The sequence below is a fragment of the Amblyraja radiata genome, chromosome 3 (assembly GCF_010909765.2).
Source record: "Amblyraja radiata isolate CabotCenter1 chromosome 3, sAmbRad1.1.pri, whole genome shotgun sequence".
Taxonomy (NCBI): Eukaryota; Metazoa; Chordata; class Chondrichthyes; order Rajiformes; family Rajidae; genus Amblyraja; species Amblyraja radiata.
The window spans coordinates 78,154,952-78,169,736 of record NC_045958.1 but is presented as its reverse complement, the minus strand read 5'-3'; the positions used below and the strand labels follow the sequence as shown (position 1 = coordinate 78,169,736).

At 40.9% G+C, this 14,785-nt stretch overlaps 1 protein-coding gene across 1 annotated transcript in view; it reads right to left on the bottom strand.

The window, feature by feature from the left end:
- The window catches only part of ecpas (Ecm29 proteasome adaptor and scaffold), a 98,398-nt gene that overhangs the window by 32,919 nt on the left and 50,694 nt on the right, over window positions 1-14,785 (bottom strand). The window contains exons 22-30 of the mRNA XM_033018170.1: window positions 13,365-13,537; window positions 12,460-12,561; window positions 11,148-11,271; window positions 8,278-8,423; window positions 7,793-7,847; window positions 3,697-3,811; window positions 3,061-3,129; window positions 1,538-1,655; window positions 333-500 (exon numbers count right to left, since the gene is read on the bottom strand). Of these exons, the coding sequence (XP_032874061.1) occupies window positions 333-500; window positions 1,538-1,655; window positions 3,061-3,129; window positions 3,697-3,811; window positions 7,793-7,847; window positions 8,278-8,423; window positions 11,148-11,271; window positions 12,460-12,561; window positions 13,365-13,537 (1,070 nt within the window). The remainder of the gene's footprint in view (window positions 1-332; window positions 501-1,537; window positions 1,656-3,060; window positions 3,130-3,696; window positions 3,812-7,792; window positions 7,848-8,277; window positions 8,424-11,147; window positions 11,272-12,459; window positions 12,562-13,364; window positions 13,538-14,785) is intronic.

Below are 14,785 nucleotides of genomic sequence, written 5' to 3'. Positions count from 1 at the left end.
TGCTTCGAAGCACGAAACCAGCCTTAATCCTGCACAGATGTTGTCCGTAGCATAAGAATATGATGAATCATCATTTAAAGGATCATCATGCCTCTGAGTCTTATCCTTTGAAAGCATTATTGATTAGTACGTAAAAACATGAGGCGGAAACCACTTGAAGTAAAAAATTTTTTATGTGTGAGTAAGTAACTGTGGCCAATAATGTCAATTGGTCCAAATAAACAAATTAATAGTCTTGGGAGAAAAAAAATTAAGCCTCAAATAAGGTTATCCAATCAGTAACTGCAAATATAAACCAAAACATCTTAGATCTGAATAAAACCTCCACTTACAGCACTTTTATCTGTGACGAGGGCATTCCAGATACTAGTCATTGCTTGTCGGATTCCAGAATTTGGGTCAAACTGATATCGATAAAGCCGTGGGACAAGTTGAGATAAATAGGGAGCCAACTGTTCTTCGGCCTTTGTTGCTATGACATTGAATCCAAAAGCCGCACCCTGCAGGGACAAGCAACAACTAATCAATAATAAAATAATAAGAGTCTGAAGAAGTGTCTCGACCCGCAACGTCACCCATTCCTTCTCTCCAGGGATGCTGCCTGTCTCACTGAGTGACTCCAGCACTTTGTGTCCACCTTCGATTTAAACCAGCATCCGCAGTTCTTTCCGACACAATGAATTATGCTTTAATCAAGATTAAACTCTGATAATCCCCATCATGGTTTAGTTTGTACTTTTTTGAAACTTGGATTGCTAATTACTTTAATTGTGGTGGCTCACACACTGCAGTTCGCGACCGGTGCCCAGCGTATGGAAAACTCTGTAGGTTTTGTAATAAAAGAAACCACTTCGTCAAATGCTGTCGTTCACGCAGTAATAGATTTCAAATGAGACAGTCTGTCAACTCGTTAAGCCAGGATGAATGTCCAAGCTCCGAGTTCGCACAAATAGATGGTGATAGCACAGAGATTGATGCGCATGCTTTGTCTGGCTCAGCGCACAAGCTGGATCCAAAGGTCGCTTTGCTCATTAACGGCAAAATTCTTTATCTCAAAGCGGATAGCGGGGCACGCTGTAATGCTACATCACTTGCTGTCTTCCAACAGCTAAAAAACACAGAAACACTAACTCAGCCAACTGCATCACTCATCTAGTTTGATGATTCTCTACTACACCCTATCGGCCAAGTAAAGTTATGTTGCAGTCTCAACGCGCGTGCCCACATCCTGGAATTTTACGTGGTACGTGAGGAGGTACCATCCATACTGGGTGCCGATGCATGCCATGACATGGGTTTAATTTCCTTCAACCCTTCTGTCTGTCCACTGACTATAGTATTAATGACTCATGTTATGACTCATGCTTTTGTAGTTATGCCCACTAGTTTGTCAGCATCACGGTCTGCTGCATTCCTTTAGTTTAAAGTGGAACTTAAAGAGAGAGGTTGTATTGCTTTGTAGCCAATAAAGTCTATATATCCTTATCTTGGTGTAAGGCCACTGTTATTATAAGGACAACAATCAACAATTACTTACCTTTCGAGAGTTCCACATTGCATGATGATTGGCCAAGTTCATAAATTTGTAAACAAGATCAGGTTGATTAAGATCACTGGCAAGACTGCAAAGTTCTTTGTAAGTTGATAGTCCCTGTCTAATGAAGGCAGTAAAAGGCAAGTCAATGATGGTCAAACACCAGGATTTATAGCTTTATCAAGAGTGAAACAGAAATAATGGGAATTGATGGAGATAGAGATAAAGATAATTTGGCACCTCACAGAAACACAGGATTCACAAAGATGTTTTTACTCAAGCCTAAAAGAAAACAGACCCAACATAAAGTGGCCGTAAGTCTTATTTTCTTCTGTTACGATAGTGATAATACTTCATTGGTGAAACTTGAGACATCCTGAAAAGGATGTGAAAGCTAGTGTAGAAATGCAACTTTGTTTCCTATCAGCTTCTTATGCAAAGACGCTTTCTGCCTTTCAAATAAATTAATTTAAAACTCTTCTATTTGCAGAATCTTTGCATTTACTTCCAACCTTTATTCCCTCTTCCCTTGATTACAAATGTGGACATTATTTTTTTTCTTCCCTATCCAGTTATCACTTTTATATTCTGCTCACTGTCACCTTATTTTTGTCCCAGCTATTTTAAGTACGTGATGAAAGCTTACAGAACACATAAAATACTTATGCTGATATTCCATACTTTAAAATCATAACATGCATTTTAGTCGAGTCCTGTTCATGTGGTACATTTGTCTTTCCTTTTGACAGTTTCCACCCATGATCCTCATTTTCAAACGCTGATGGTCCTAATATCCAGAGAGTAATGTTCCTATTTATGCATATTTCTTTCCTCATTTCTTTTAAGTTGGTGTGTTTTGTTTTCCATCTGTGAGATAATTGCTTTGGAAGCTGTTCAGTTAAAATTATGAAGTCAATATATATGGAAATCACAGGAATACTCCCGTTTAAGATAAGGAAACTTGATCAGGCAGAATCTTATAAAGGACATTTTGTATGCAAGCTTTTCCAAAATAACTAGTACAATTGTGGATGTGCAGTCATTTAATGCTCTGGATAATCTTGAGGAAATTAAAAAAAGAGGCCCTCAATATACAAATGTTACCATTAAATTAAACAGGAACTCTGCAGAATTTTTTTCCCTACAAGTATGGCAAGAACGTGGAACATGATACTACATGGACTAGTTATATAAATCATGGACACAGTTGATCTATGGAGGAAGCTGGATAAGTACATGGTGAAAGCAACAGACAATATGACAACAGAGTAAGATGAAAAATGATGGCATGTAAAATGCCAGAGCTCAGTTGCTGTGCTACTAATTCGAATATATTTTGAGAATGACTCATGGAAATTATTTAAAAACTGTACTCAACATGCAAATTTGTTTTACATGAATTTTTGTACATGAATTACATGAATCTAATTAAATATGTAAAATATCTAAATTTTCAAATAAATTATTCCATTCAATGTTTCATAAATATGCAGATGTTAGCAAATATAACTCCAGGCCTTTCTTACCCATCAGGGGTTTGCCCCATTGAGCCTCCTTGAAACAATTCAGTATTTTCTGACAGATTCTGTTTAACCCTGTGAAGAGAATCACAGATTTTCAATAAATGAACAATGATAATTATCCCTTATCAACATCATGTAGGATTATCCGATCATTATGACATTGATGAGTGTGGGAGGATGTGATGAATAAACAGTACTCTTCAGTAATAGGTTATTGAAGATAATGATTTATACATTACAAAATAATTATTTATAAAATGTCGAGAACCAAAGTCAAAGTACTGTAAAATAGAAGCAATTATTAGATTGCCAATTCATGAATTTCTCTTTGGTATTGGATCAATCAATAAGGCTTTGTTACACCTCCACTTAAAACTTAAATTTGTTAATTCCCAGCAAATAAATTAACTCTTAACATATAACATTCTGTAGTTGAATGGATTTTGCAGCAAAAAAGAGCACTAGAACAGGCGGCAAGATTAATATGGCTAATTCAATACATTAAACATGCAAATAAGAATATGAACCACTTCAGATCCAAATGCCTGAGGAAAGGGTATTAACATTGTTGAAATATTTTGCACTTATACCAGATTGTAGCTATATACAAAAGTGATCAATTGAAGGATGTACTCTTACCTTTTTCCTGTCATAAGTGTGTCCACAAGCAATGATACCAGCTCCTGTTGATCCTGTTCACTGCCTAGTTCAAATACCAATCCAAGGCCTTTTGAAGCCACATCTTGGCTAAGCTCTAAAGTATTAAGCAAATAATAAATCAGGGAAAAATTGTTTAATATATTTCAGCTATATTTGTGATCAAAGAACTGTATTGTCTCAAATAATTTGTTGACTATACCATAAGACCATAAAACATAGGAGCAGAATTAGGCCTCCTACTACATCATTCAATCATGACTGATCTATCACCCCGATTCTCCTACCTTCTCCCCGTAACCTTTGACACCCTTCCTAATCTAGAACTTATCAATATGTGTTTTAAAAATACCCAATGTCTTGGCCTCTATAGCCATCTGTGGCAATGGACTTTCAAAAAGCCTTTGACAAGGTCCCACACAAAAGATTAGCGTGCAAAATTAGAGCACATGGAATTGGGGGTAGGGCATTAACATGGATAGAGAACTGATTGGCAGACAGGAAGCAAACAGTAGGAATTAACGGGTCCTTTTCAAAATGGCAGGCAGTGACTAGTGGGGTACTGCAAGGCTCAGTGCTGCAACCCCAGTTATTTACAATATATATCAGGGGTCTCCAAACTATGGCCCGCAGGCCACATCTGGCCCACCACGAGATTTTATTCGGGCTGCAGCAAGCTCTTAACACGTTCCATGCGGCGGGCTATTTAGCGGGTTCTATGGCAGCACAGCTTTTGAGATACAGTGCGGAAACAGGCCCTTCGGCCCATTGAAGCGATGCCCGTATGCACTAGCACTATCCTACACACACTCGGGACAAATTTAAATGACCTGCAAACGTGGAGTGTGGGAGGAAACCAGAGCACGCGGAGAAAACCCGCACAAGTACAGACTCCGTACAGACAGCACCCGTAATCAGGATTGAACCCATGACTCTGGCACTGTGAGACTGCGACTCTACCGCTGCACCAACGTGACACTGCTCCTGTGTTGCAAAGGCAAGTTGTGCGGAGTGGTAGCATGGGGTGGGGAGTTGATCATGGGAGAGGGGGTGAGCTAGTTGGCGGCAGGGTCGGTGTGCAGCGGTCTCCCTCCGTGAGGGTGACCCATGAACAGCTACAGCTCCGGGGCGCCACAATGACCTGGACCATTTGACCGGGTCTCCGCCGACGTGTGCCGGCATGGCAGGGGAATCCTCCCTTGCCCTCCCCTCCTGTCTCTCTCTCTCCTGTCTCTCTCTCTCCTTTCACTCTCTCTCCCCTCCTCTCTCTCTCTCTCTCTCTCTCTCTCACACACACACTCTCTCCCCCCTCTCTCTCTCCCCCCCCTCTCTCTTTCTCGCCAACCCTGCGGAGATCAGCGGATTGGTAGCCGGCTCTGTGTGTGTGTGTGTGCCCGATGGGTGAGCATTCTGCATGCGTGGGTCTTTGTTAATATGCCTGAGGGGTGATCACAGTACGTGTGCATGTGTGTGTGTGAGAGGGAGAGAGACAGAGATAGAGTGCGAGAGAGCCTGCATGTGAGTCTGTGTGTGTGTGTCTATGTCTGTCTACGTGTGTTTGTCTGTGTGTGTGTGTGTGTGTGTGTGTGTGTGTGTGTGTGTGTGTGTGTGTGTGTGTGTGTGTGTGTGTGTGTGTGTATGTGTGTGTGTGTGTCTGTGTTTGTCGGTCTATGAGTCTATGTGTTTCAGTATGTGGGAGTCCACGTGTGCGTGTGCGTGTGCGTTTCTATGTGTGTGTCAGTGTATGTGTGTGTATGTCAGTGTGTGTGTGTGTGTGTGTGTGTGTGTGTGTGTGTGTGTGTGTGTGTGTGTGTGTGTGGGTCTATGTGTCTCAGTATGTGGGAGTCCACGTGTGCGTGTGCGTTTCTAGGTGTGTGTCAGTATGTGTATGTGTTTCTATCAGTGTGTGTGTGTGTGTGTCGGTCTATGTGTCTCAGTCTGTGGGAGTCCACGTGTGCGTTTCTATGTGTGTGTCAGTGTGTGTGTATGTCACTGTGTGTGTCAGTGTGTGTGTGTGTGTCAGTGTGTGTGTGTGTGTGTGTGTGTGTGTGTGTGTGTCTCAGTATGTTGGAGTCCACGTGTGTGTTTCTATGTGTGTGTCAGTGTGTGTGTGTGTGTGTGTGTGTGTGTGTGTGTGTGTGTGTGTATGTCACTGTGTGTGTGTATGTGTGAGACATTTCTTTATATTTTCCAACGGCTCGCAAAAATGTGCCAAATATATAATGTGACCCTCATGCTGAAAGGTTTGGAAGCCCCTGATATATATTAACGATTTAAACAAAGGAATTAAATGCAACACCTCCAAGTTTGCAGATCACATAAAGTTGGGTGGCAGTGTGAGTTGCAAGGAGGATATTTTGGAGCTGCTAGCAGGATATTTTGTTGGTTCACATGCTTGATCAATGGTGTTTTATCATTAATGTTTTATTATTATTAGTGTTTAGTGTTTTCTGAGTCATTCGTAACTGTCACTGTATGTCATGTTGTTACTTGTGGGCGGAGCACCAAGGCAAATTCCTTGTATGTGAATACTCGGCCAATAAACATACTTACTTAATTACTTATGAGGCTGCAGGGTAACTTGGATAGGTTGAGTGGGTGGGCAGATGCATGGAAGATGCAGTATAATGTGGATAAATGTGAGGTTATCCACTTTGGTGGCAAGAACAAGAAGGCAGATTATTATCTGAATGGTGTAAGATTAGGAAAAGGGGAGGTGCAACAAGACCTGGGTGTGCTTGTACATCCGTCACTGAAAGTAAGTATGCAGGTACAGCAGGCAGTGAAGAAAGCAAATGGCATGTTGGTCTTCACAGCGAGAAGATTTGAGTATAGGACCAAGGAGGTCCTACTGCAGGTGTACAGGGTCCTGGTGAGACCACACCTGGAGTATTGTGTGCAGTTTTGGTCTCCTAATTTGAGGAAAGACATTCTTGAGGGAGTGCAGCTCAGGTTCACCACGTTAATTCCCGGGATGGCGGGACTGATATGATGAAAGAATGGATCGACTGGGCTTATATTCACTGGAATTTAGAAGGATGAGATGGGATCTTATAGAAACACATATAATTCTTAAGGAATTGGGCAGGCTAGATGCAGGAAAAATGATCCTGATGTTGGGGGAGTCCAGCACCAGGGGTCACAGTTTAAGAAAAAGGGGTAGGCCATTTAGGACTGATATGAGGAAAAACCTTTTCAACCAGAGAGTTGTGAATCTGTGAAATTCTCTGCAACAGAAGGCAGTGGAGGCCAATTCACTTGATATTTTCAAGAGAGAGTTGCTAGGGCTAACAGAATCAAGGAATATGGGAAGAAATCTATGTTTCTAATCTCACAGATACATCACCCTCTGGCAAAACAATTTTCCCCCTCGTCTCCATTCTAAAAGTACCTCCTTTTTTTTCTGAGACTGTGTCTTCTGGTTTCAGACCCTCCCATTACTAGAAACACCCTTTCCTTGTTCACTCTATCTAGACCTTTCATTATCCGGTAGGTTTCAACGAGATCCCCCCACCCCACCACACTCTCACTCTTCTAAACTCCAGCGTGTACAGGCCCAGAGCCTTCAAACTTCATACGTTAAATTGAGTAAATTGTTTCCCTAGTGATAATTTCTGACATTGAATTTTCTTTATTGTAAGGTTTTGTTTTTATGTTCATATTTTTCTGTAATGCCCAGTGCACTATCCAAATTAAAGTACATAGTTAAAGGATGTTCACGGCTTTTTAAGATTTCAATTCTAATTAAATCTTGAGATAGATAATATTGCAATTATTCGTTCACAAAATTTGAAAAATTGAATATTTATTTATTCAATCAAATATTTTATTAATTGCCTTAAAAGTTTTAACTTTGATGATAAATAAAAGCAGTTTCTATTTGATGCATTATTACATTTGGAATTAAGCACATTTCTGACTTGCATGTACAGGATTGAACTGATTCAGTAAAAAATATGCTCTGGGGATGAGAAAGTTAATGAGTAACAAGCTTGAGTATTTATATTTAAATTCAGTATTCCTTCATAAGCAGCAAAAGAAATAGCATGAGCTCAGATTAAAATGTAAGAAAACTTACCATCATTCTCTGATAAAATAGAGATGAATGCACCCTGAATTTCTTTTAAATGACTCTGTAAAAAATTATGTGAACAATCCATCTGAGTTTGCAGAAATTGTTGAAAAGGAAATCCTTTTATAAATCAAACTTTGAACATAATGTAGTAACTATTCTGACATTTTGGGGCATGAGAAATAGTACTAATGAGCAATCAATTTCTCATGTGGAATATTATTTCCACGGAACAAGTTTAGTTTGAAACATTAAAAAACAAACAGCTCAGTCTTGAAAATCTTTTCAATATAAATGCAGGTACATTTTGATACAATTCTAGTATGTTCACCCATTTCAAAACGATGCCCGTGCCACAGAACAATTTTAATATTTAAAAAAATCCATTTCATTGCATCCACTGTTATTTCATTATTCTTCCCTATGCATTCATAAATTATGGACACTTCGCAACATTATCATTTGAAATTAAATTATATTAATGCCCTTACCTTGATCTCCTTGTGTTGACTCAGTTTTCTCACCAGTGATAAAAGCCAGAGAGAGGAAGCTTGGCGGTGGTGGGGATTAGGACTAACAATGTATTTCTTGAGGATTTCATCCAGTACCCATGGAACAACATCATTTACTTTAATAGCTTCAGGATTAAAAAAAAACAAAGATGGTTGAGTTGATGAGACACATCCAATATCCAAACCATGTGAACGCATCTTTCTTTTGGGAAGAGTAAAGGCTGTTGGATAAATCTTACTGCTGGGTACAGTCAGTTAAATTGAAATAAGGCCCTGATTTGAGCACATGTCCAGTACTTGATGACAGGTCATAGGGTTCAATTTATCAATTTGCTTTGCTGCAGGATTCCATACAGATCCTGATAATAGTCTAGTTTTCCCAATACGAAGGGGGGGGGGGGGGTTAAGAGGCAGGAGAAAAATAGATCTCAGATTCTAAAACAAATCCGATTTGGCACAGAATCCAACAGTGGCACTAGGGTTTCTAGGCCTGCAGATTAGGTGCATGGCAAAATGTGCAATTTTCTACGCACTTCCAGTTAAACTAATCTTTAGACACAAAAAAACTGGAGTACCTCAGCGGGTCAGACAGCATCTCTGGAGAAAAGGAATAGGTGACGTTTCAGGTCGAGACCCTTCTTCAGACCGAGTAAAGATGAGGGAGTGGGGGCTCGGAGAGCAGAAGTCAGTAAGGAGACGAAAGGCATGTGAGTTATCTTAGAAACATAGAAAATAGGTGCAGGTTAGGCCATTCGACCCTTTGAGCCAGCACCGCCATCCAATATGATCATGGCTGATCAAACAAAATCAGTACCCCATTCTGCTTTCTCCCCATGTCCCTTGATTCCGTTAGCCTCAAGAGCTACATCTAACTCTCTCTTGAAAACATTCAGTGAATTGGCCTCCACTGCCTTCTGTGGCAGAGAATTCCACAGATTCACAACGCTCTGTTTTTTCCTCATCTCATTCTTAATCTGTGACCCCTGGTTCTGGACTCCCCTAATATCGGGAATTGTTTTCCTGCATCTAGCCTGCCCCATCCCTTAAGAATTTTATATATTTCTATAAGATCCCCTCTCATCCTCATCATATGTCAGTCCCATCTTGGACATAGGCCGGGAGAGATTGGATCAGGGGGGATAGGATGAAGCTGAGGTACATGGAAATGATTTCAGTGGGACAGGAGCAAGCAGAAACAATGGGTCTGCCAGGACAGCTGTGTTTATGGATTATGGGAGAAGGTAAAACTGGGCCGTGCGGGGCTGGGGAACGAGTGGTCAAATATAAATGATGTTCAAAATTCAAGAACAGCAACCGTTTTGTATCCTTTATCCGTACACAGCAGACGACTTGAATGTAATCATGTAAAGACTTTTCTTTGACTGGATGACAAAAACTTTTCACTGTACCTCAGTACACGTGACAATAATAAACTAAACCAAAACTAATCAAATAAATCTTCCATTTTACTTGGCGAGTTTAAAGGGTGTGGGAAAAACACAAGCACTCTGATTTGTTGCTCTGACCGCAAACCTACCCACCTTTCTGATCACAACACTGATTCTAGCCGCATGCCCAGCCCAAAGTCCGGACCACTGGCTCTGGCTGCATTCATATCTCTGGTTCTGACCTTATATTGTACTTGCAATCTGAATGTCCAAATCACATTTACTTGGTGAGTCAAATGCTGGATCTTGAGGATTCCTGCACAGATGCCAGATTTGCATAGTTAACACTGCCTTTCTATCTTTGCTAAACATGACCAACTGTATTGAAGGGGATACAAATAAATACTTTAACTTATCTGCCATCAAGATCATTCAATGCCTTCGGCCTCCACAGTATACTTTACTTGCGCTTCTTGCCCATTACAATTCACAGGTTTTCAAGTGCTCTAACCAGACTCTGTTTCCTCATAAGGATTGACTTTCTCCTTCCCTCCTACATTGATATCCTATTCCCATTAATATTAAATCTTTTCTCCCCTGGGTAAAGGACTCTGAATTTACCCTATCAATTCCCATCATTACTTAATGCACCTGTGCAAGGTCACCCGCAGGCTCCTGTGCTCCAAGGAATCAAGTCCTATCCTGCCCAACCTTTCCCTGCAGGTCAAGCTCCCGAATCGAGCCAACATCCTCGCAAGTCTTCTCAGTACTCTTTCCATCCTAATGACATTGTTCCTATAGCAAGGAGACCAAAACAGAACACTATACTCCAAATGCAACCTCACCAATGTCTTGTACAACTGTAACATAACATTCCATCTTCTGTACTCAGTACCCTGACTGACAAATGCCAATGTACTGAAAGCCTCCTTTAACACCCCATCAACTCATGACACCACTTTCAGGGAACTATGTACCTGTGCTATATATCTCTGCTTTATAACACTTCCCAGGGCCCTATCATTCCGTGCAAAAGTCCTGCCATGGTCATATGTTGAGCTGATCAAGATCCTGCTGTATTTTTGATAGCTATTTTCACTGACAATGATACCACCCACTTTAGTGTCATCTACAAACTTACTAATCATGTCTTGTACATTCTCATCAAAATCATTTACATAAACCACAAAAACATGAGACACACCACTGGTCACAGTCCTCCAGTCTGAAAAACACCCTTCCACTTCCATCCTCTGCTTTGTTCCATGAAGCCAATTCTGTATGCAGTTTGCGAGCTCTCCCTGGATCCCATGTGATCTAACTTTTCAGAGCAGCCTATCATGTGGCATCTTATCAAAGGCTCCAGTCTACTTGAATGTTAAAAGGAAATTTGCAAGAATTTGTCATGAACTTAACATTTTGAATGCACTTGCATAAGTGTACAAATTGTCTTCAACTTACTATCCGGAGGTGTGTATTCTCTCTCAGCAACCATCCACAGATCACGTGCTGCCAGTGAGCTAGTCCCTATTGCAGCATTAGTGATTGCTTCACCAACTGTGAACTGCAGCTCTATTTGCTTTGCCTGGGAAGAAATGAATTTGAATGCATTATTTAAGGTATACATTTTAAGGGATAAATGGAATGTAATTACATTTTTTTGGAAACAATGCATTTGGAGTGAATGCATTTTTCTACAGTATCCTGTGAGAGAATTCATTCTCAATATGTGGCACAAATCTAAAGTGTGATGCGTAGAAAATCCGAAAAAATTGAGAGGGCCCTTGGATGGACTGGTAGTAGTTGGAAAGGAACACAGGGGGAGAGAGATACATGAAACTGGAAAATTCAATGTTCAGACCATTGACATGTGGGCTAGCCAAGTGGAATATAAGGTGCTGTTCCAGTTTGCAATTATGCCAATGCCAGCTACTTTGTAACTATGGAGAATGCCAAGGACATATAGATCAGTACGGGATGGGGAAGGCAGCTCAAGATGGTCATTGTGGACGGAGCACAGGTGCTCTACAAAACATTTGCCTAATCTATGCCTGGTTTCACCATTGTAGAGGAAGCCACATCGCAAGCAGCAAATGCAACTGATTAGGTTGAAGGAGTGAAGTTGAGACAAATACTGCACTTGCTATGGTTGCAAAGATAAGTGCCAGGGGATGGATAGTGGGAAGGTGTAAGTAGACCAGGGAGTCACAGAGAGTGGTCTTTGCAGTAGGGGTGGGAGGGAAGGAGATGCAGCTGTCGGTGGGATCACATTAGTGCTGGGGGAAGTGGCAAAGGTTGACATGTTGGATCTGGACGCTAGTTGGGTGAAAGGTGAGGACCGGGGAACACTATCTACGTTCTGTCTCTGGTGGATTGAAAACATGTAAGACATGTGGGAAATGTGACTGGGGGCTCTATCAACTATGGCAGAGAAGAAGCCATCTTTCTTGTAGAAGGACATTCCAGAAGTCCTTGAGTGGAAAATTTTGGCCGGGGTAAGTAGGGACGAGCTACAATTTATTGTTGACCACCATCACCCAACATTGTCTTTCGAACCAGAAGCTCCTTGCTTAATTGCACCATTAACTTCATGACATGAACTGTGGTGGTTGAGGATAGCACGTCCGTACATCAGCAACAGATGGGGTAGTTGATGCCGATTAATATATCAGGATAATGGATACATTAACAAAATACATACTTATATTGTTTGATAACAGTATTAGTGATAAATTTGGTAGCTTTTTCTACAAATGCTAATTGAAATGCTTACCTCAACAGAGTCCATCAATCCTTGTAATAGTTTCTTTTGATAAGGAAAATCAGCATCTCCAATTGGCAAATAACCCAGTGTCTGCACTGCCCGTTCTTTCATCTATAGAAATAGAATGAAATTATATCCCATAATGAGTCTGAAGAAGTGTCCCGACCCAAAATGTCACCTATCCATGTTCTCCAGAGATGCTGTCTGATCCGCTGGGTTACTCTAGCACTTTGTGCCTTTTTTTATTTGATTAATATAATTGTACATAATTGAACATTAAAAAAAAATTTGAGTACGAAAATTTGAGTTAGAGTGCAGTGAACTGAAAAATTTCAATCAACATTACTGGCAAGCGCTTCAGTCAGGCAAGGTTGAATTCCTAGAAAACCATCCACATCGTGATTTTCCGTAATGTGAAGCCACATCATCTGCACAAGTGTCAAGAAATGCGAATTCATGACTTGGAGGAGTAGAAATTTCTTCACTCAGATGGTGGGAGATAAACGGGAGAATTATCTAACACAGAAGGGTCCAGAGATCAAATTGCTGAATATATTTAGGGAGATGGATGATTTTCAGGCACAGATGGCATGAAGGGATATGGGAAGATATTGGGAACATGGTGCATAGAGATATTATTCGCGTTTAAAATAAATAGCAGAACAGGTTTGGAAAGGCTAAGTGCCTTATCCTACTACAATTTTACCTATTCATGAACCATAGAATCGCGAGTTCCTCCAACAACATAGATTAGTCACCTGAAGATGAATTAAAAACCAAAGGAATGCGCAAATACAGACAATTCAAACTGTGAAGGGGAATAATTAATGACTGCTATTTACAGGTGAGTGATCGAACAAAAGGAATGAACAAAAACATGATTAATAACTGATAGTATAAAGATGAATCATTACCTTGTTGCTCTCTTTGCTTAACGAGAGTTTACCCAACAGGCTTCCAACTAAGCGCAGTTTTGTGAACCCTGGGCCTTCATTTGCAATGGGTAAAGCACCATTCCTCCCCATTTCACCAATTGCCACACAAGCAGCCAAAGCCAGAGAAGGGGACGCATCATCTAAAAATGAAGCTGAAAGATTTTATGATTAATATGTGTGCACAAATATGCATACAAGTAAATCATATATTTAATCAGTGACCATAAAACAGTACAGCACAGAAACAAGCCCTTCAGCCCAAAGTGTCTGTGCCAAACGCCATAGCAAGTTAAACTAGTCTGCTCTGCCTGCACGTGATCCATATCCCTTCATTCTCTGCATATCTACATGCCTATCCAAATTCCTCTTGAATGATGCTTTCATATCTGCCTCTGCCACCACCCCTAGCAACACACTGCAGGCAGCCACCACTTTCTTTAATTTAGTTTAAAGATACAGAGCGGAAACTGGGCCTTAGGCCCATCGAGTCCGCATCGACCAACGATCCCTGTACACCAGCATCATCCTACACACTAGGGACAATTTACAATTGTCACCAAAGCCAATCAACCTACAAACCTGTACATCTTTGGAGTGTGGGAGGAAACCAAAGCTCCTGGAGAAAACCCACGTGGTCACAGGGAGAATGTACAAACAGGGTACAGACAGCACCCGTACTCAGGAGCAAACCTGGGGCTCTAGTGCTGTAAAGTAGCAACTCTACCGCTGCACCACTGTGCTGCCTGCCAAAAGTAAAGTTGGTATAACCATATGTCCTTTAAACTTTGCCCCTCTCACCTTAAAGCTGTGCCCTTTAGACTACAACTTTTCCACCATTAGAAAAACATATTGACTGTCTACTCTATCTATGTCTCTCATACTTTTAGGTACTTCTCATGTCGCCCCTCGGCCTCCAAGTCGCCAGAGAAACCTCTCCTTTTTGCTTATAACCTCTAATCAAAGCAGTATGTTGGCAAACATTTTCTGCACCTTCTCCAAAGCCTCCCCATCCTTCCTGTGATGAGGCAACCTGAACTGCACATAATGCTTAAAATGCAGCCTAACACAGTCCCATACAGCTGCAGAATGACTTGCTGACTCTTCATCTCAGTGCACTGACTCTTGAAGATCAGCACACACAGTGCCCTCCATAATGTTTGGGACAAAGACCCATCATTTATTTATTTGTCTCTGTACTCCACAAATTTGAGATTTGTAATATAAAAAAGTACATGTGGCTAAAGTACACATTGTCAGATTTTAATAAAGGCCATTTTTATACATTTTGGTTTCACCGTGTAGAAATTACAGCAGTGTTTAGACATTCAGCCCACCGAGTCTCGCACATTAACACACACTAGAAACAATTTACACTTATAGCAAGCCAATTAACCTGCAAG